Source organism: Orbicella faveolata, unplaced genomic scaffold (assembly GCF_042242905.1).
Source record: "Orbicella faveolata isolate gen_17 unplaced genomic scaffold, um_ofav_v1 contig_47, whole genome shotgun sequence".
NCBI classification, from domain to species: domain Eukaryota; kingdom Metazoa; phylum Cnidaria; class Anthozoa; order Scleractinia; family Merulinidae; genus Orbicella; species Orbicella faveolata.
Genome location: NW_028301577.1, coordinates 5594061 through 5615327, shown reverse-complemented (window position 1 = coordinate 5615327; position 21267 = coordinate 5594061). Strand labels below are relative to the sequence as shown.

At 39.6% G+C, this 21267-nt stretch overlaps 1 protein-coding gene across 4 annotated transcripts; it reads right to left on the bottom strand.

Annotated features, from left to right (window-relative positions):
• Window positions 1-341: 341 nt before the first annotated feature.
• LOC110052116 (MAM and LDL-receptor class A domain-containing protein 1-like) lies at window positions 342-20986 on the bottom strand. Of its 4 annotated transcripts, XM_089279941.1 has the most exons (18): window positions 20050-20986; window positions 18994-19069; window positions 16824-17031; window positions 13069-13206; window positions 11965-12209; window positions 11481-11637; window positions 10624-10758; window positions 9817-10064; window positions 8816-8936; window positions 8112-8240; window positions 7023-7276; window positions 6246-6411; window positions 5761-5889; window positions 4509-4756; window positions 3752-3884; window positions 3318-3449; window positions 2628-2884; window positions 342-1740 (listed from the first exon to the last, which is right to left on the bottom strand). In XM_089279941.1, the coding sequence occupies exons 2-18, from the start codon at window positions 19015-19017 to the stop codon at window positions 1594-1596; spliced, it is 2871 nt and encodes a 956-aa protein (XP_089136067.1). In that variant the 5' UTR covers window positions 19018-19069; window positions 20050-20986; the 3' UTR covers window positions 342-1593. The 4 variants fall into 4 exon arrangements, with proteins under 4 accessions (XP_089136067.1, XP_020613904.2, XP_089136069.1 ...); XM_020758245.2 differs by lacking the exon at window positions 18994-19069; XM_089279943.1 differs by lacking the exons at window positions 16824-17031; window positions 18994-19069; window positions 20050-20986 and adding an exon at window positions 15896-16050.
• Window positions 20987-21267: the final 281 nt, after the last annotated feature.

The window sequence follows — 21267 nt, the reverse complement described above, 5'->3', positions numbered from 1 at the left end:
CCCGTTGGGCGATTCAAAATACAAACAACGAGTTAAAATATACAGAGTAGTTAGGTTGAAAGCGGACCTAAGCCAATATGGCGACGAATTTACTCGATCGCGAGCTAGTATCGCTAGTTAGCGAACACGTGGAAAACGCCCGCACTGCGGGCTACCAATCTTCAAGAGTTAAGCCTTGCGGTATTCAAGTTTCCACCCACATGGTGACCATCATCAGTTTAGGGTCAGTTTTTATGAGATCAAAATTTGGGTGGGTTTTCGAGGTAGCTGACAGAGCTCCCTTCAAAGTTAGCGATAGCTTTAAGAATCGCATTCCTTAGTCGTTATAGAATAACCACCACTTCAAGAACTGGTAGTTTTAATTAATGCTGCAATTTACGGCTATGACAGCTTGTTTAATTTATTCCAGTAACATTTTATATAACCAGTAATACCACTCTAAAATTCAGCGCTCACAGCTTAAATTGAAAGAATACATAAAGTGACAACCCGGTACAAATTGTGCTACATCCAATATTATTTTACATTATGACTATCTTTTAAGATAATAACATGTTTCAATTCTATCTGTTTCATTGATCTCGTGGTCTTCACATTCAACTAACGGTTTTAACACTCCTCTAAGTATTTCTAAACATATATTTGATAATTATATAGCTTAATTCGATACCATTCAGCATTCCATGATCTATCATAAAAAGATCGTACATTTACTGACTAATGTCAAGTAACTTTAGTTAGTGAAAGGGGGTGTGTAGCACTTGCTTTGATTAGACACGTTGCTGGAAAAAAGATCGTACTTAGTGTAAAGCTAAGCCGTACTGCTTGTTTCTGAACATTATTTCAGCATGGATCTTCAATACTTACCTGCACAGGAACGGACGATAATTTAAATATATATTAAATAACGAAATCAATCTCGACTACATAACTAAGAGAAATTCTTATTAAAGTAGTCCAGTAGAACTTAAAATTTAACAACTGAAAAACTAAACGTTTAACTTAAAATTGAATAAATGTTTTTCCAAGATTACCAACTGTGGACTGGCCCCACACCTCCAAGGATTCCACGTATTTTTATCAAGTCGACTTCTTTTCATTAGTTAAGGAAAAGTTCTATTCTGTTCACAGACCAGCTTGGATACATAAAACAGAATGACTCCAAGTAACTTTACCAAATTTACTAGCGTCTTTAATGTCCAGCTTGTTATGATGACAACAGGTGTGAGTTTATTTGGTGTTTTAATAATAATAATAATAATAAAAATAAAAATAATAATAATATTTTTTTCAATAGTCGCGCATTGAAACTGGGTGTGCGAGTATAAAGAATGAAAAGTCCACAAATTCTTTCAAGTACGTTTTTGTTCTCTACACAAAAGCGAATTTTTCTAAAAAAAAACGATTGCCGCTTTGTTAACAAAATTACAAAAAGCCCTTGACGGTACTGTGTTCGCGTTATTCCATTTAATGAAATGTCATGTACTGTGGTTCATCCACGCGGTTCAGGTCTTCCTCAAGCAGATTATTCTTTCTTGTTTTGTATGTAACCACTGTGCTGCTTGTGCACTTGTGCTGCACTGTGTCTTTAATTTAAGACGCTCTCGTCTCACTCTTGCTTTGTTCCGACGCTTGAGTCTCATTCCGGCTTTGCTGTAAACACAGACCCTTGGTAAAACCAATTTCGTCAATAGCAATATCTCCTCGATAGTTCTGACTTCTAACGGCCTCCACCATCAACTAAATGGTAAAATAAAGACAATAACAACGAACATAAAAGATAAGTTGGCAAATGAGGAGTGCGGCTAAGAAACTCCTCAGTACCGTTGTTAAAGTCAATTTCGTCGGTCGCAGTTCTCTGATCAATGAGGTAGGGTGCACATTAGCAAATAGATGAATCCAGAATATGTTATTAAGGCCCTCACTAATAAGTTACGTTTGTATATTAAGTCTGTGACCAGGCCAAGGGATAATAAAAATAACTCAGGACAACACAGAGAATAAATAAAGGTTATATATCTATTTACCACAGAAGTAAATAACACCTATACTTTAAACTGCAGATTAAAGGTGAAATCCTTCAACCCAGATCTTAAAAACCATTTCTACACACCATTATATGATCATAGGACACCCACTGCAAGTTCTATAACATGGCAAAAATTGCCAGGTTTCTTGTCAATCACAATATAACTAGCCTTTGATAATTAAGGCGAAATCCGATGGGAAATCGGGCAATTTCAGTTTTTAGTGGACAGAAACCTTGCACCAATATAATTTTAAGTATTTTACAATCCTTCGTTTTGCATTTACTAAAAGCTAACGATATAAATAGTTCCCTGAAATATCACCAAAACAATTTCTCATGAGAAAATTTCAAAGTTCAGAGAAATTGTGCAAACATTTCATCATCAGTTTCATTTCACCATTAATTTCAAGTGTTAAAAATAAACTTCAAAATTTGTTCTTGGTACTTGGTGTTGTCAGAAATGATTTCTTGTAATTTAAAGTAGTCGCACTGAAGTTTGCAATACGATGAAATAATCTGTTACAAAGTTTTTGTCCACTTGTTTTACGAAATTCTGGTAGATTCCTTCTTAATTGATATGTCATGAAATTGTGATTACTTTATACTGGCTGTTTCCCTTGATGTTGATTTCAGCCTCTTGCCAGTCTGCTCCCTGATCTCCACTCTTGAGCCATAGCAGAGCAGGCAGAAGTCCTCTACCAAGCTCTTGTTTGTAAACAGACAGGCTGCCGATACCTGTGCCTGACATGTGGTACGCAAAGAAAAAACAGCGGTCCGCGCCAGAACCGTAGATTTTTAAGATGGCTTTGTCTCCCGGTCTGCGAGGGGATGAAGCCTCAATGAAAGCATATTTCCCTGGTGAAACGAAAATTGACCAAAAACTGTAATATATTAAAATAATGGCGTTGGCATAGCTGGATTTTCTAGCGCTTGATACTGGTTTGTAGGTATTTTGCTTCGAGATCGGATTGGCTAATTGCATTATATGCTCGGATCTAGGATAACTGGCCATGGTGACCGATCTCCGAATAAACGGAGGGCGGAAGGCGCAAGCTCCTAGAAGGGTCCTGGCCATGTTCCCCCATGAAGAAGATAGAAACTGGTATGGATTCGCGCCTGTTATGTGTGTTTGTTGCGTCGGTTTTATGTGATTACATACAAGTTAGCCTGTGAACAGGTCCCGGCTGGAAGACCGCGGTTGGAGGAGTCGAGAAGGAACTCCCTGAGAGGTCTGGTTTGAAACACTTATTCAATACAAAATCAAATTAAAGAAGAATGAGTCGATTACCTGATCCACCAAAACCTTTCATTGGTCCTGTCCCTTTTGAGGGTGTTTCACCTTCCGTGATTGACCAGTCAAACTGGTCATCACTAGCCTCGTTTCTCCATTGACAGAAACCTTTGTCAAAAGAACACACTCCTGAAATTTGCAAATCATAAAATGTCAGTTTACAGTCATTGTAAGCTAAACTGAATATTTGTCAATAAACTCGACTTATCTGATTTTCTAACTGACAAAGATCAGTACCTCAAGCTGAACGCAGACAATGTCACCTTAGTTTCCTCTTTGTTAGCTTTCTTTGTATTGATGTCCCGCTATTTAAGAACGCTGGAACAAACCTTTCTCCAGCAGGACAGAAAGAAACTTAACCTACTGAGTCGTCTGCGACAAACGTTTTGTCCTGGTGGAACAAATTCTAAGAGGAGTGGTTGAGTTCTCACCTAAACCTAAGTGGCTGTCCGCTTGAATCTCCTCATCGCTGACTCTTGTCATACATCTTCCTGGAACGAATGATATCGAATCCACCGCTATGTCCCCCTCAAACGAGGGACCCCGTACACCCTCAATGGAAATCTGCAACAGAAACAGCCCACGCAATACTCATGTCACGAGCACTGACAAATTGACAAGGTCAATGTTCATCTGTTCAAGTGGAAAACTAGAGCCTTCCTCAATCAAATCCTTGATTCGCACTCAAAATGTTAAGAATGAGAAAGTCCTACGATCTCAAATTCTTACTTTATTGTAACTACACGACAGCTAACTCTTGCTGAAGGCTAGAATTATGATCGAACACGAAGCTTTGAGAAATATAGTAGGAAACTAAGTCGATTTGCTGCCAAAGAGGCCAATTTCGATATCATAAAATTCTAACTTGGCTCCGAAGCTTGGGGGAATAAGACAAAAGAAATTAATTATTCATCCCTCATCCTCGATGTGGTTTCTTTCGTTTTATTCCCCCAAGCCTCGGAGCCAAGTTAGAATTTTAACGCGTTGAAATTTGTCCATTCGCGTTGTAGTCTAAATCCGTTCTTGGTTATTGCATATGTTGAAGATTAATATCATCTGAATATCACCGGTGTCTTTCGAAGGGCATACGTATACCATCTTTTCCACGGAACCAACGGAGCAAGTTTGGCCCAGCTAGTTAGAGCACTTGTCAGTTATGCAGTTTTCGAACCATGAACTAAGGCCTACCTCATAAAATTTCCCAAATAAATTAAATTCCGCTGCCCTCCAGTCTTCTCCTTGGTTACCTATTCGGTACCAAACCACTCTCGGTCTTGAACCTTTTTTACTTATTTGATGAACTCTCAGAGTGCCGATTCCAGGCCCCATCATGTGGTACTTGAACCGCATGCACTGGGTCCCGGTCAAGTAACCACTTAGTAATCTGGCTTTCTCGCCGATAGTGTGAAGAGAGGCTTCTAAGTACATGTAGCCTCCTGTAAAAGATATTAGTTGTGTTTTAAAATCTATTTGTGTCGATTCTGGCGCCAAACGCAAATGATAACGGGGCCTTATCAAATACAAGGCAATTAACACGAAGGTGTACAATGAAACCTCAAAATTCGATCCCAAATTCATATTTCTACATATTACGAATTAAAAGCAACATCATTCAAAAGTACTACTCCATACCTTTCCGCTGTTCACTTATCATACATTAGAGCTAATCCATGGACTTTGACATATAGAAAACATGAACTGAATCATAGGACTAAAACTGAGTTAAAGAATAAGCAATGTTGATGGCATCCGTTCGGTTAGGTCCATAATTTTACAAAGAATACTGGCTTTCTAACGTAGGTTCTGATCACGTTCTTATAACAGAGGGTTTAAGAAGAAACAACTTACAGTAAAGAAAAACCGCAGGAAGTTTTGAAAACTCCAATCAATCAATCAGTCAATCAATCAATCAACCAACCAACCAACCAACCAACCAACGAATGAATGAATGAATGAACCAATCAATCAATCAATCAATCAATCAATCAATCATTCCATCAATCATTCAGTTCAGTCATTCAATCAATCAATCAATCAATCAATCGATCGATCAATCAATCGATCAATCAATCGATCAATCAATCAATCGATCAATCCAGTCAATCAAACGATCGGTCAATCACTGGCGATTAATCAATCAATCCTATAGTTAAAGTGGTCAGCACGCTTATCTAGGAGTTTTGTTTTCAGATAAGCCACGAAATAATGGGATGAAAATTTAAAATAAAAACTTCATTGGAGGTATATAAAATATAATAAGTTGCAAAGATCATGAATCAAAATAGTGATGGCCACAAAATTTTTAAGAAGTAGAAATCATAATCCAATTTGATAGTATCATATCGGTCGAATCTTATTTCAGCTATTTTTAACAACTTAATGTTTCTCCTGAACTGATCAAATTTTCATGGAAAAGACAATGTATCTTTTCTCTCATTACCATCCCCGTCTGCATCTGTTGAAGGCCCAGTCTCCTGGGTCATTGTTTCTCCACTGTTCAAAAGCCAATCAAAGTCATCACTGTTGTCGTTTATCCACGAACAGAAATGACCAGCGAACGAACAATTATCTAGAAAGTAAGAGAATGAAGTTATATCAGAAAACTGAACAATAGTGAAAAAAATGTGGAAAATCAGCAAATTGGCATGCATTGAAGAAAATGAAATCATCGATAAATTTACCTTAGTTTGAGAATGATAAAAAAAGACTGCGAAGTAAGCTTTTGAGGATATGTTGGTGGTTGTGCAGTGATGACGTTGATGGTAATATGACATATTTGTTGAACTTGAGATCACTTCATGTCCAATGCGAATTCGTTGAGTAATCATTAAAACGAACGAAGGATGGGATCTGACACAGTACCAGAGGTGACAAGTTAACAAGGGATCGATGAGTGACTAAATGTACTATGAGAGTCAGGCTTACTTTCGGAGAGCAAGTGAAACGGTATCGTCGGCGTAGATGTCACCATCTTTTGAGTCGTTGGAGAAATAGTAGTTGGCGTAAACGGTGGACACGTCCCCTTGGTGAACTCAATGTTGTCTATAGCAATATCGCTCCTCCAAACACCAATCACGGCTTCAATTTGTATCTAAAAAATTACAGTATCCATTCAGAACATTAAGTTATGAAATTTACGTCGTTACAGTGTGTACTTTCTCCTTTTGAGGCAAATTATTGCCTGTAAAAAAGGTCTCAAAAGATGGACTGTGGGCAGTTCCCGTTCAGAAGGTCAAGAAGTGCGAGCAAGGCCAAAGAAGTATTGCCCTCCTTACCATTCTCATCCCAGAGGCCACAAACTTTTGGTTACTCCCAAGAAGAGCGACCTTTCACCGGACCCTCTTAATTGAGTTTGCTAGATTACTTTTTTTCTATTTTCTTTTTCTTGAGGCCAATAAGTTTTGACAAGAAAACGATTCAAGCGTTGCGATTCGATCAAGTGACGAAACATTGGTTGTGAAAGGCAAGCTTACCTACTGAGCGATGTAGACCGACTTCAAAAATGCATTTTTGCCACTCGGCAAAGATGTCGCTTGTCGTGGCAAGGATTCTTACAATCGTAACAAATCTCACAACTTTTTAAAAATTACTCCTTACTCTAGGAATCCAATGAAATAGGAAATTGCCACGGGGTGGGAAGCTGTGAATATTTTTACATCGAAGAGTATAGACTGAATGATCGTTATCAGTTCTTCAGTTTACCATATATGAAGGCGAGTCACAGGGAAGGGTAATACGTGCTTCGTGCCATCTGTCGCCTTGGTCACCTTTGCGACGCCATAGCCGACTCCTCATAACCCCGTCGCCAAAACGATGAACAGACAGATAACCTATGTCTTGACCATACATGTAATACATGAAGCGTATGCACTGTAGACCCTTCAATACGCCGCTGATCAAGGTGGCTTTGTCACCAAAACGGCGAGGCTCAGAAGATTCCACATAGAGGTACTGGCCTACGAAATCAAATTATGGCGAAAGATCAGTTAAACTTTGAATGAGATCCTCTTCTGGTTCGACAGTTGAGGTAATAAGAAGGTGGATTTATTATTGTACATCTATAAGAATTAGGTGCAGCTTCGCGGATTTTTTTCCGTTTCTCTCGCTCTGATCGGAGTGTTCTGAGTGTGCAGTTTCTATCTGCCTTTTTAAGCCTCCCAAAACTCTGTCAGATTTAACAAAGGTGGAAGTTGGGCTCTTAAAAAACTCTCATAAAATGGTTAATTTGAGTTCTAGTATCTTCCCAAACGTAAGGGTCAACCTTAACTCTTTTGCAAACTGAATTTACCTATTCCACTGTGCACTGGATAGTGCCATGCAAAAGCAGTTCTCTCTAAGTACTGACTTAATCTCTTTCGTCTGTACGGATGCCCCACAGAGCGCAAAGCGAGGCGGTCAAAATCATAAGACACAAGTTAACATGATTAACATTATTAGCGGAAAGAAAGATTAAGCTACAGCAAACTAGAGCCAAATTTATCATTAATTCTGTTTATTTTAAGAGCTTAATGTCAAAGCCTTAACTAGCCTAAAGAAGCTCATCAGTCACAAGTTATTAACGGAAACAAACATCTGCCCAAAATATTAGATTGTGTTAACTTCTATCTTGGATTAGCCCAAATCCTCTCCACCGGGTGCGGGAGGTCAAATTTTTGGCCAACCAACTATATAAACTCCTTAATCCTTAAAATCACATCGTATATTGACAAGCCGCAAAGCAGCGAGGTCGGAAGAAAGAAAGCAGAACGGCTTCTGGGAAAGACGGTCAAGGCATTCAATACAGTTGCTGACCTTCTCCTTTGTAACCAGCTGTTGGTCCAGTTCCCTCGCTCGGCGTTCCTCCCTCTATAAGCTGCCAGTCGAAATCATCGCTTTTATCGTTTATCCATTCACACATTCCCTCATCAAATGTACAGTTTCCTGGTGAGAACGAAAATAATAACAGACGCCTGAAAATACGGAGCTCAGTCACGTTATTTTGAGTTCTTTTGGCCACGTAAAACATTACTACAAAGAAACGCACCAATGAGATTGTAATAAAACTGCAGGAACAAGGATGGTTTAGGATGGAGAAGATCAATGAGGATTGCAAACGACGAATTTGAAAACTTTAGCCTAAACGTTTCAAGATGCACAAACGTGACGTAGCTCCTTTAATCGAATTAATCAACTTAACTGCACGCTGTTCATCAGGATACGAGCTTGATTATATCAGATAACTGACATTTTGTACTAAAATATGAACGTATGCAAGGATAAGTTGCTTCCCGTCAGTTCTGGTAAGTTATCTGTTAGGTATCTGGTAGGTTTGCACACTAAGAAAGTGTTTTTTTTTTCTCACTTGTATTGTTCTTACTTGTACGTTGGGGCTATGAGTGAGGTCACTTCAAAAGAAGGGTGCAGGATATTGCACATAAGAAGAAGCACAACTGAGACCTATGCACAAGATCATTCTTGCTAGAAATTAATTTGATTATTTGTAACATGTGACTTACCAATTAAACCTGCGTCGAATGACTCCTGCTTTAGCTGGCAGCAGGTTCCTTTGCTAAAGTAAATGTCGTCTACAGCAATATCAGACAAGTAGGTCGGCCCAACCACTCCTTCGAATATGATCTGCAAATTTGAATAATTAATAATATTTGACAAATCTCTATACGCTTTGTCTTGAACTGAAGATAAAACGCTTTAGAATGGAAATAAACAAAAACGAAGCATTTAATGGTGTCACGTTACGCAAAAATCAGCATCAAGATTCCTCAATTTTTGCGTCACGGTTCGCCTTGATTATAATATCTCTATGATGATATTTAGTCTTGAGACAACCAGATCAGAAGCAGTGATGATCAGGCTAAGTATATATTTCACAGGGTTAGCTGATGGTCAATTTTCAGACATAATTGGTTGATCCTTGTCCATACATATTTCTTGTCACTGACACTGTCAGCCAATTATTCCCATTGAGTCAGTGATCTCTTGGACCTATCAAGTATTCATTATACTGAGCACAAAAATATTCCTTGACAATAAGTTGGAGAATAATCAGATTGATTCTTGAAAGCGATCGTAACCTGACAGTACAACTGGTTTACGTATCTGGAGAACTTTACTTCCAATAGGCCTTTCCGAATTACCTAGCTAATGCCTCTGTTTCAAAACTAGTCCTAGTGCAAAACCTTGAACTGAAAATGAGTTTGATTTGCATGAAAATGAACCTGTAGTGGAAACACATTTTCGTATGACTGGTTTAGCACGCAGACCAGTTTTGACTCAGAGGCAAAAGGCTACTCGGATATGGTCTGTTGACACCTAATTGGATCAGAAACATTCCGACGACTTTCAATTTGGCCAGGCACCTAATCCGATTACCGGTTGATCATCATCATTGTGTACTGTACCAAGTACTCTCCTATGTAGGAAATAATTGAAATAGTTGTTGCACGAGGGGAACAAAACATAGCTATACCATTACAAGGTTGCTGGTTATTGAAAGTACCTGGTAACAGGCTCCACCGATCTCAACTAGGGCCTCATGCCAATCCGTTCCCTGGTTTCCTGACATGGTCCATAAAAGGTCATCACTTCGCATGCCTTCTCTTTTGTACACATTTAGTGTTCCCATGCGCCTTCCGTTCATGTTGTAAAAGAATTGCAAGCACATTCTCCCACACAATCGTGGCCCCATAAGCAGTGCTAAGTGTCTGTGTCTCTGAGGCTCAGACGACTCAATAAAGATATATGCTCCTAAAGGGAAACAGAGTGAGATTCTCGCAACGGCAGTAACAGCTATATATTTGAAAGAAGGTTGTAGCACAAAATGTACTCGTTTTACCTTCCATGGCAAGCGACAACGACCCAAATGTACAGAGGTTATAGACGAGGCATGTATAAACATTTATTTTACCGAATAGTCCCTTTCAAGCCAGCTCATAAGAAAAAAAAAACACATTTGATAAAAACAAAACTCAGAAGGCTACTCTTTTGTATTTTTATTTTGATAGATAGGCTTTTAAAAATTTAATTTGAACATAGTCCTGATGATTGTAACTCTTTTTAGGTGTCCCCAATTAGTAGCAATGCTAAATCTCATTGATACTTAAATAAAGTTATTATTATTGTTATTATAGTCATGTTGAGGTACACAAACATCTTGACGGCCACGAAAGGATACTTGAAGAAAAGCAATTTAGTTGCAAAAAGTGATCTGAAATCCTCACATGTTAACGGGCTCACTATATGAAAGAATTTGATATTTAAATGTAACCATTCCTGAAAGTGTATATATAAAAAAAAAAATTGTTACCGTCGTGTCCAGTGTGATCCTTTTCCGGACCAGTGAACATCGTTCCCGTTTTTCCACTGTTCAAAGCCCAGTCAAACTGATCGCCGAGAGGCAGATTGATCCATTCACAGAAACCACCATCAAAATCACATGTGCCTGAAACGTAATTGAGGTTCAAAATGAAGGTATTTTGAAATATTGGTCAATCTATTCAGCTATTCTCCTCCTCTCTCTCATCCCCCGCTCCCCTCTCCCCATCCTTCCTTCCATCCATCTTTCTAGCTGTTCGTACTGTCTGTTTGTTCGCTTTCTTGTCCGTCCATTATTTCATGAATGCATGCATTCACTCGATCACTCGCCGTCGTTCACTTTTTCAGTCAACCAGTCAATAGAGCAATTTATTTTATGGCTTGTGCTTGTAGCCGATACAACGCGCGCTCTGATTGGCTAGTTCTAGGGCAATATTCTCCCGTAATGCCCATGGGCCGATTACGGGCCCGCAAAACCAAAGCAAAAAGCCATATAATAAACAACTTATTAATCTTGAGCGGTTGGTCTTTACGGGAAAATCTCAAAGCGAGACCTTGCCGTATTGACCTCGACATCACTCGGTCAATACGGTAAGGGCTTCGGTTTGAGATTTTCCCGTAAAGATCTCGCTTTCGGTTAATAAGTAGTTCAATACTAACACTCAATCATTAGTTCCATGCCCTTCAAATGTTCTGCTGATTCAGCTTTATATCTTTTACTGAACGTCTCTTCCCATACGCGCACGTTTGTGTGTTTCTGAAGTTCGCATGCTAGCAGCAAGTTGGACAGTTTTGATCCAAGCTGAAACGTCAGATTTGGTATTTACCTATTGCTTTGCTAATTATTACCTGGCTCTCCCTTTTTAATCTCTTGGAATAGCGTCACATTGCGTGGTCTTGGTACATAGTTAAGCTTCTTTCCATCGCATGTGCCGTTCACAAACGTGATATCGTCCAAGGCAATATCTCCCTGGTATGATTTGCCCACTCTGGCGACAAATATGACCTAAACGAAGATCGTTGTAATCAGCCTTTAAAACATGTGTTCATTAAGCATGATTCTCGTGAACAAAAACAGAATAACAGAGAGCATGCTTAGATTTTGTAGTTTTAAAACAGGTAAGACTCGATCGTTTCCTGGTATGAAGCACTGGCAGGTGTTTTTTACACTTTGAGTCGCAACACAACACATTGCCTTCCCACTCGCTCTAGTCATTGGTTATCCTGACTTTTATATCAACTGTTATTAAGGATGTCTTTTTCTATTATTATTATTATTATTATTATTATTATTATTATTATTATTATTATTTCTTTCGTTGTTTGTCCTTACTGTGTAATTGTTGCCAAACACAGTAACGTTGGAGTATCTCCAAGTGTTGCCTTGGTTCTTGTATCGCCCCCATATGTAGCTCTGCATACCAGCCTCGCTCAGGTAGATCTGAAGATCCGCGATGTGTCTCCCGTACATATGGTAGTAAAAACGCATACATTTTATTCCTGAAAACGGGCCACCAACCAGACGGGTAGTCTGACCAGATTTCCGTGGCCAAGATGTTTCTGCGTATATGAAGTAGCCTACAGAAGATATTTGTTTCACATTATTTCTGTCATTCAGTGTTATTAAAAGGCCTAAATATGCTTCCAAAAATGCGACACAAGGTCTGTATAAATAGCCTGATGGATTCAGCACAAAAGGGAACAAATAGAAGTAAGTAAAAAAATCAGTCTGCAATCAGCTGTGATGCGTAAAAACTGTATGTATTTAGAACATCAAAGATTCATCCTGCTCCATTCTTATTTTCAAGCTATCATCTAGCCTGAAGTTTCACTCGGCTCCCGGCCTCGGCACAAACGCCAAGTGTGGTGTTAACCTGGGAGTTAGAGACGACTGGCTATTTTAGGCCACAGTTAGATTATGTTCAGGCCAGACAGCTTCTCATACTAAGTTCAAGTTAACCCTCTCAGCAATATCTCAATATTCGAGACAAGCAAAAACAACAAAAAAACAACTTCGTCTAGAAGCCAGCACGTTTTATCAGCACACGTCCTTGCACTTGACCCTCAAGAAAGCCCCCTTCACTCAGAAGTATAAACGTGTGCCGCCTAAAAATTGTTTAGACTACCTGGCACTCAATGCTCCAAATTATTTTAAAAGTTTGATGGATCAACATCTCATCGAGGGAGGGGTAGGGAGGCAAGTGGTTGCTAGCTAATTGCCTCTTGCCACAGAAACTGGAGTCAACAGAACCGGTAATGAGAAGCTTTCTGGTTCCACCGGCCGATGTTCCCGTCGGTTCATCATTATATTTGCCTCAGGAATAAACTACAGACTCGTCGCAGGCATTTTTTTTTTTCATCGCCAACAATTTTCTTAGCTCCTAACTGTATGTTGTCTATAGTGAGTTGTATATAAAGTGGGTATTAAGTCACCTACCTTGACCTGCGCGATCTTCAGTTGGCCCCGTGTTACTGCTGGGTGTCTTTTCATTCAGTCGTATCCAGTCGAAGTCATCCCCGCTTGCATCATTGGTCCAGTTACAGAAATCCACGTCGAAATCACACCCTCCATCTTCTAAAAATCAAATAACACATTATAAGTATAAGTAGTGCTTAAGTTGCCAAGACATGGGGGAGATTGCTGGTAACTTTCGTGTAGCAAATGCCCGGGGGTGGGGGTATACGAGCCTCTTCCCAAAAAACCTTACCTATTTATGACCAAAAACTGCAATTTTCCCTACCCTATCTATGACCTGACCAAAAATTTGACACCCTATTTATGACCTGACCCTTCAATCACTATTAAAAATAAAACCTGCCTTGTAATTAGTTACCTAGTTCAGACCGATGTTAAAGGCATTGTAAAGGGCTTTTGTTGATGTCTTTTCGATAATGATGAAGAGGTAGCTTCTTCTAAAAAACATACCCAATTCAAGACTAGAGTGCAAAAGCCATACCCTTTGCTAGACCAAAATGGCTAAAATCGATACCCTATTTATGACCAAAACAGCTGAAAACCCATACACTTTTGGGTCGCACGTACATAGCCTAATAAGGGAGTGCCTCCCCGGGAGCAAATGAAGCCAAAATGACAATAATTAACCTTGTTTATAGCGTAAACAGCAGTTAGAAACTTGCTCTAGTAATTCAGTCTGAAAGAGCTTGAAATGTAGCGCGATAAGCAATCGGTAGGCTCTACAAACAATTAAAAGGCGATCTGCCTAAGAATTTATAACTCATAATATTGCTTTTCATTTAAAGCATGAGGAGGAACATGCTTCATATCAACCGAAGAATATGTCCGGGACATTTTGTCCTTCCTCCTGGCAAAGATTTCTTTCGAAGAGTCTTCTTTCAGTTCGAAACAGAAGACAGTATAGAGTGACGTCGAAGAACCTAGTGAAGAACCTACAGGCTGAAATTTGGAAATTAGCCCCCCACTAAATAAGAACCTATTCAGCCTGAAATTTGAAACAGTTATTGTTTGTAAGATCAGCCCAATTAGGTTAATTCAAAAAGCAGGCATTGTAGGAGTACTAATACTATTATTTGATGCATTGAGTCGCCTTCAAGTTGCCTGTCTGTTATCTAAATTTTCAGCCCCCTTGTAGTCCAAGCCCCGGTTGTTCCAAGGGGCGATAACACTGTCTACCTGATAAATCGCTATCCAGCGTAGAAGTGTTGGCAAAACAAACCACGCTATGCTATCCACTGCATAGTGATTTATGCGGTGGATAGCTAGCGTTATACACACTTTAACAACTGGGGCCAGCAATATGAGATGTGTGCTGTTTAGTGTAGTTGTAAAATAAAAACCTAATTAAGAACCTATCAGCCTGATTTCCCACTGAACACTCGATATTTAAGAAACAATTCATGCAGGCTGAGTTGTAAATGTAGGTTCTTATAAGCGGGCGTTTACTGCATTTCGCAGAGGGAGGCTTTTCCATGCGTGGCCGATGCGGATCGCGTTAAAGTTCACGGAGCACCTACTTTAGATTTCTGTCACTCTCTCGACTCCCAGACGGATTCGATATCTGTCCAAGGGGTGCGTTTTGGGAAATTAGGACAGGGTATAATTTTCTACAGAGCAGAATTGTAAATTGGGACATTCGTTTAGCTGTATGGGTGCGGTAATTTGAAACTCGTGTTGATTTGCTCATAACGCCAAACTCAGAGTACGTTGAAATTAGTATTGTGTTGAACACGTTAGTCTACAAGCCCCTCCACAGCATGTTTTTGCAATCTGAAGATATCAGCCTTCGCTCTGACTGAGCAGGACAGAGTCTACTTCACGCAGAGTCCTGACTTCACGTAACGTTCTCACGTTTTACTCAAACAAAAAAGAAATTAAAAAAAAACTTTCTGTGCACGTAAAATAATTAGTCTTCCAGCCTTTGGTCGGGAAGATCTGTCAACTCACCGGCTTGCCTGTGCGCGCCCACTTCACACTCAATTTACCACATTAGCTCTGTCATCGCCAGACACGTTTACGCATGTTTCGTAACTGGATAGTCTTTTCTATAACACGATTAATCTTCAAGAAGAACCTCCTTGATTGTCAAATTAAAAAAAAAATAATATTAATAAACTTCTTGATGATGTAAAGAATCATTTTGTACCTCGTAAAATTCTTTACTTGTTTCATGTCGTGCACTGAGCAAAGAGCCAAATATCAATATTCTGACCCGAATTCGTTCGAATACGGATCGGCGCACGCCGCGTATTACCGAAATATTCTGAGGTATTCAAAGACGCCCGACGAGAAATAGACTTATTAGAACCCGGCCTGTTCTTCCGAATTCGACTCGAATATTGCAAGTGTGAAACATCCTTGAATACTCCAGGTGTACATCATGTATCGCAAGTGCTTTGAATACCCTAGGATCCTATAGATTCGAAGCTACATCACCGCGCTAGGATATTTTCATTCAGTGCAGCGGTGATAACAATGTTTTCCTTTGCAGATCATGGGTTACGGAAGTGTTTTTTGAGGTATGCTACTCGTGTAAAAGAACCCGGTATTGTCTAAAAAACGAGTATGCCAAGTCTGTGGGGTCACTAGGTTTGAATCTCATATCTGCCTGGGGCAAACAACTTGAACGTGAGGCAATTTTGGCCACTTGTAGGTATTGACAAATACTACTCTATCGATACTCTAATTCACTTCCTGCAACTGAACGAATGTTTCCAATTTCCAGCCCACATGATGCCAAGGTGCAAATAAGGGAAATCACGGGAAGCTTTGTTATAGTGCATCGTACCTTCGCTGTTACACTGTTTCGCTGGAAACGACCGTCATACTGCCTTGCAACTCAGTGCAATAATTGAAGCTAACTCAGTGATCTCGACGAACTCCAGGTGTCAGGTTTTATTCAAATCCCCCCTCCCAAAATAAATAACAGTAACGAAAAGAAAAACACTCAATGAAGAATGTAAATAAGTTGTTTCAGGTCATTGGTCAAAAAGTGCAGCTCACTGAATCCATAAACATTTTCAGCTGGATAACTGACAATGCACGAAAGCTTGGAGGAAGAAATGTTGTTACGTGCGTGCTTCAAACAATGCAGAACTTGAGATTTAAATTGCTTTTTATGCGAAAATACCAAAATCTTTCATCTCCTGGATTTCTTAAGACTAGACCGGATATGTATTTGCTTTCAACTGCTTACGATAGCAACATTTTACAATCATCATGAGTGCTTGTGAATTTCCGTACCTCGTGTTTCTGATGCGTTCTCTTTTTTTTATGCACATTGGATTTTCTGTCATTCATTTTTCCTCTATCAAAACTATTGATGACTCAGTGAAGACCGCTATCATCCGCGCTCTCCTGACACAACTTGAAAACAACACAAAAATTTCTCGCAGTGCACGTACTTAATTGAAACAACTGAGCGACAGATCATTGTTATCAATCGGTGATTCATTATTTCCGAGTACCACTATTGCAGTTACTTCATCATTTGCAGTAGTAACAAACTTCCTTCACTATCGCAAGGATCTTAATTCCATGCTGTAATTGTATTGATAAGTAGCACAATGAAGTCACGGGTACAATTCAAAACGTTACTTCACTGAGCAAGCATGTTACAAAAAAAAAAATCACTTAACTTCTCCGTGACACCATTAAAGTTAGGGCGATTGCATCTCTGAAACGTGAATAAACTAAAGAGCAAATAGATGACATACCCAAAACAGCTTCCCTGCTTTGTTCCAAGTCTACCGCGTCTACGAAGTCAGTCGTATTGACAACAGAGTTAGTGGCATTGACTTCTGTCTTGTTGAGGGAGACTACTCCGTTGTCAGACCGTAGAGCAAACGCAATCGTGAATAGGGTGAACTTCCAAGACAAGACTTTCATGGCGAGAAAAGCTGTGTTGGAACTCAAGCACGTTTGCTGCGGTGGAATAAACAACTATTAATCCCTTCCTAGTGCTGCCGGTCTGTTTTGTTTATGTACTGTGAGTGTGGCGCCCTGGAATCTTAAGTATGGGTGACTGTCAATCAGTGGGCGGTACTGCATTTACGAGCCGTACACGATCATTCCATAAAGCGTCAGAAAAAGGATGTGTTGTCAAAGCTAACTGGAACCCTTAAGCAACCCAAACACGTTACTTCCAATAATCCACGCCACTACATACTGTTTATATAACCTTGGTAAGATTGGATAAATATAATATTGTAATATGTATCAGTTATCCAAGCAGAAATATAGAGGCTCAAGGAGATCATACAGCTGTAGATCTATAATCGAACGCTCTTGACACACGCTGTGTAAATCTGGTAAGTCCCGCCAACTAAGGCAGTCTTCCAAATTTAAGAGGGCTACGAGGTCACCGTTTTAGGCGATACTGTTACACACTGTTATTAAGTTGAACGAAATCGTGGCTTCAAATACAGTGGGTTTTCAAACGATAGACAGAATTGGAATACAGTCGAAACTCTCTAATACGGACACCGAAGGGACAGAGTGAAGTGTCCGTATCAGAGAGGTGTCCGTATTGGAGAGGTCACTATGATGACGTCACTATTAAGTCTCTTCTGACAGCTTAGAGTGTTAAGTAACTAAATCAGACCCAAAAGTGAGTCAGGGGTCTTGTGATTTTTTTAATCTAAATTGATTGACTTTATTGTACTTCTCCGTTATATGCTGCACATACAAATTTTGGACAGGAAATGGCACACACCGCAAAATATCGACACTTGGTCCCCGGAGTGTCCGTAATAAAGCGGTTAAATTTGTATGAACGTGCACACATAACTATTTTAACTGTAAGTTATGAGGTTGAATCAATTTTAATTTGTTTTCATTATTTCCATCTCATTTAACGTTTAACTTATAATTGCAAAATGGCACGGCAGGAGTCACCGACGGCACACCAAAAATAGCTCTGATCCAGCCCTTGAATTTAGCAGGAAATCTCCAGGGCTTTACAAACAAATTGGAAGCCAGCGCTTACAAATTTAATTTGAACGGTAAAAAGCTAGTAATACCTAGTTTCTGATCCTGAAAGAGCTTGAAAGGCCATGCTCCTAAAGAGAAGTAAAAAGAGGGTTGGCCTGTTTAGAAGAAAACAGGATATTTCGGAACGAAGGTTCTAGATTTTTATCAGAGGTCCAAGTCAAGCTTTATCTGCCGAATTCTAAGTCGAGGTTAAGTTTATCAGTGCTAATGCTATGCACGCAATTTACCAACGGGACAAATAACATTGTAGTATTGTAAACTTACAGTGGTGGTGCATGAGATAATGATAACATTTGACCATCCTTGCAGATAAATATCTTAGCAATTGATTATGATTGCAATAGCGTTAGAACTTTAGGGAAACGCAAGTCTGGTTTGGAGGCCCTTGCTTAACCCTGTAATCTCCAGTCGATGATAATGGGGCTTACAGTTAACATTTCATAATTTTTTGACAGTCTTATTTTAAGCACCTGACAAAAACCACGCCCTTATCCGATTTCGATAGAAAATGTATCAAAAAGAGGGTAGGAGATCAGGTTCTTTTAGCCTCTCTGTTAAACAACACACAGGTTTATCATCGGACCTACTCTAGCAATCCCATTTCACTAAAAAAGGACTGGATGTCAGGTTTAAGTTTCAAGGCACTTGGAGAAATTTGGAGAAACAGGCGTTTATCTGAAAAGAACGATTAGTAGTCATCAGAAAAAAAAGTTCTGTTGTCCATATTGGTGATTCAAACCTACTAACGACACATGCTATTTCTAATAAGTCGGTTTCCGGCAAAACATGTTTAGTTTTAATATTTCTAACGCTTCATGTTCCTTAAAGAACTGACCCAATCATTTCCCTTACTATATCTCGAGATGACATATTTAACATTCAGTGGTCTTGTACCTGGGTAGCTGCATCGTGTCCCATTGAAGATCGCTTGATTCTACTCTAGCAATCACTTGGGCACACTCACAGTACCCTGCGACCAAATGTGCCATTAATAGTTTGTCTCAAATGTGCTCTAGTTAGAAATCAATTCTTCTGGCTACACTTAAATTCCCCGCTGAACCTCGACTGGTTTGTAGAACACGTTAGGTTGGCCATTTCTACTAGGAAAATAAGAACTCTGTAATTGATTTCTTCGTGATCGAGTGGCAGTGGTGCGAACGAGAGAAGGAAAGGAACGGTTTTATTTCGTCAGATCTCATCGCAGTGTACAAACCAAAAACCGCAAACCGTGATCCTGCATGCACTGCCGTTAACCTTTAATTGTTGACAAATGTAAAAAATAACATGTTTAAAAAACTTGAGATATAACTTATAACTGATGACAATGAAAACTCTTTTCATAGTCATCACCTGTCTATGATCATGGTCCAGTCTGTAAGACGTTCAACAATGCCAAGGTAGCATTATGTGCACTGACCCGTTCTGCGTGTACACCTCGTGAAAAAACCTTGCTGAATTCCTAACAGCACAAAAGCACATACCTGTTTTGTTTATACCCATTCTTCAACACACGTAACCAGTTTGGAGATTTTCTGGTTATCGTAATGTTATCAACTACTAATAATAACCGAGCGTTCGGTCTTGACGGGAAAATCTCAAACCGAAGACCTTGCCGTATCGACCGAGCGATGTGAGACCTTATTTGTTTTTCAAGAAAAAACAACATCGTTCTTAGGGATTCTTGGTCTGAAAGTCGTTACGATCAGTCATTAAAACCTTGCCGGCCAGTCCCTACTTCAGTAGTCTGTCAACGGATATTATATGAGAAATCCAGCGCCATTTGCAGCCGGCCAGATTGAAGAATTGCCTTTGTTGTGGTTTTACTCTAACAGTGAAAGCTTAGAAAAGCTTAACTGACGGAAAACACAGCTGTCATTAAAAAGGCAATTAGTTGCTCCAAACCTTTTGCCCAGAATATAAGTTAAGAATCAGACCCTGTTTGTACTCTACCTTACTTGGATCTTGTTTTCTCTCATTCCTTGATGTTAAGTTTGGCTTTGTTGGACGTGTGCGGTCGTCTTTGGGGAGAGCTCAGCATTAAATTACTGAAATAATCAGTAAAATTTTTCCTTAGTTATCATAAATGAGTAGGATCGAGTTAGACGGCGCCAGAGCTTTTATTACGACATTCCTTTGAAATCTGGAACTCATTAATGGGCTTAGCTTTATCATCACCACTCATTTGTTCATTTAGTCACGTCCGCGTGATACTTTCCTGAACGTTTTTCTGCACGCATACATTTCACTGATCCTATCTGAGTTGACCCTGCATGTGAGAGAAGATCCAATAGAAGACCCACAGAGAAAATGAGCGAGTTTGCATTGTTACACCCCGGGACTCCCATCTAAAAAAAGACGGGGGTGCACGTCGTACCTTTAAGTGATTAAAATTAGTGGTTTTGGTACCTATTAGAGTGTTCAACCTCAAAAGGTCCACAGCGGGAACTTTTTGCGGTCCCTTTTAGGGTATTGAGCCGAAAAAAGATATGACACGAGCTAACTCGCGTTGTTTTAGAATTGGTACCTTTCAGAGATGAAAAAAGAAAAAAAAAGAAAAAGAAAAGAACGGAAAAATTCAAGCCACGTCCACAAAACAGGATCTTGGTAAATCTTAGGAGTTATTTTCAAAATTTCCGACGAGCAACCCCGTTCTTTTTATGTGGGAGTCCCTCCCCCTGGAGGTTGCACCATGCGAATGAATATAGAACGTTTTCACATGACGTCACGGCAGTCAAATTGGTGTTTCTAAACAGTGAAACGGCGGCCATGTTGGGAGTTGAACTCTTTTCTTAAACACTTCACTTTGTTTCAAAACATTTGCATGGGTGGTGACCACGTGAGTGAAAAAGCTCTATACGTCATCCACTAGACCTGAGGAGTATACTTGTTTAGGTATAATTTCCAGAGGTCACTATGAAGGACTTACAAATTATTTAGCTAAAACATAGTAAATTTGGACCACACACCCAAGTACTCGCTTGAATTGTACCGTGTGTAGGAGTCGTGCAACACTGTTAGTAATTAGTAACATAGCAGTTGATCGTACCATTTACAATTAGGAATAACAAACAAAAAAATTATCGGGTACCTTTGTGATTTCATCTGTGTTGTCATCTGGAATTTGTAGCTCAGGTCTATTCTAAGGAAAGTCTTGATCTGACAGAACAA

Coding starts and splice junctions, on each gene's coding strand:
- LOC110052116 (XM_089279941.1), bottom strand. CDS start 19,017: ATGGGACACGATGCAGCTACCCAG. Junction 17,032..18,993: donor GACACGATGCAGCTACCCAG/GTACAAGACCAC, acceptor ATTCCACCGCAG/CAAACGTGCTTGAGTTCCAA. Junction 12,210..13,068: donor TGAAGATCGCGCAGGTCAAG/GTAGGTGACTTA, acceptor TATCTTCTGTAG/GCTACTTCATATACGCAGAA.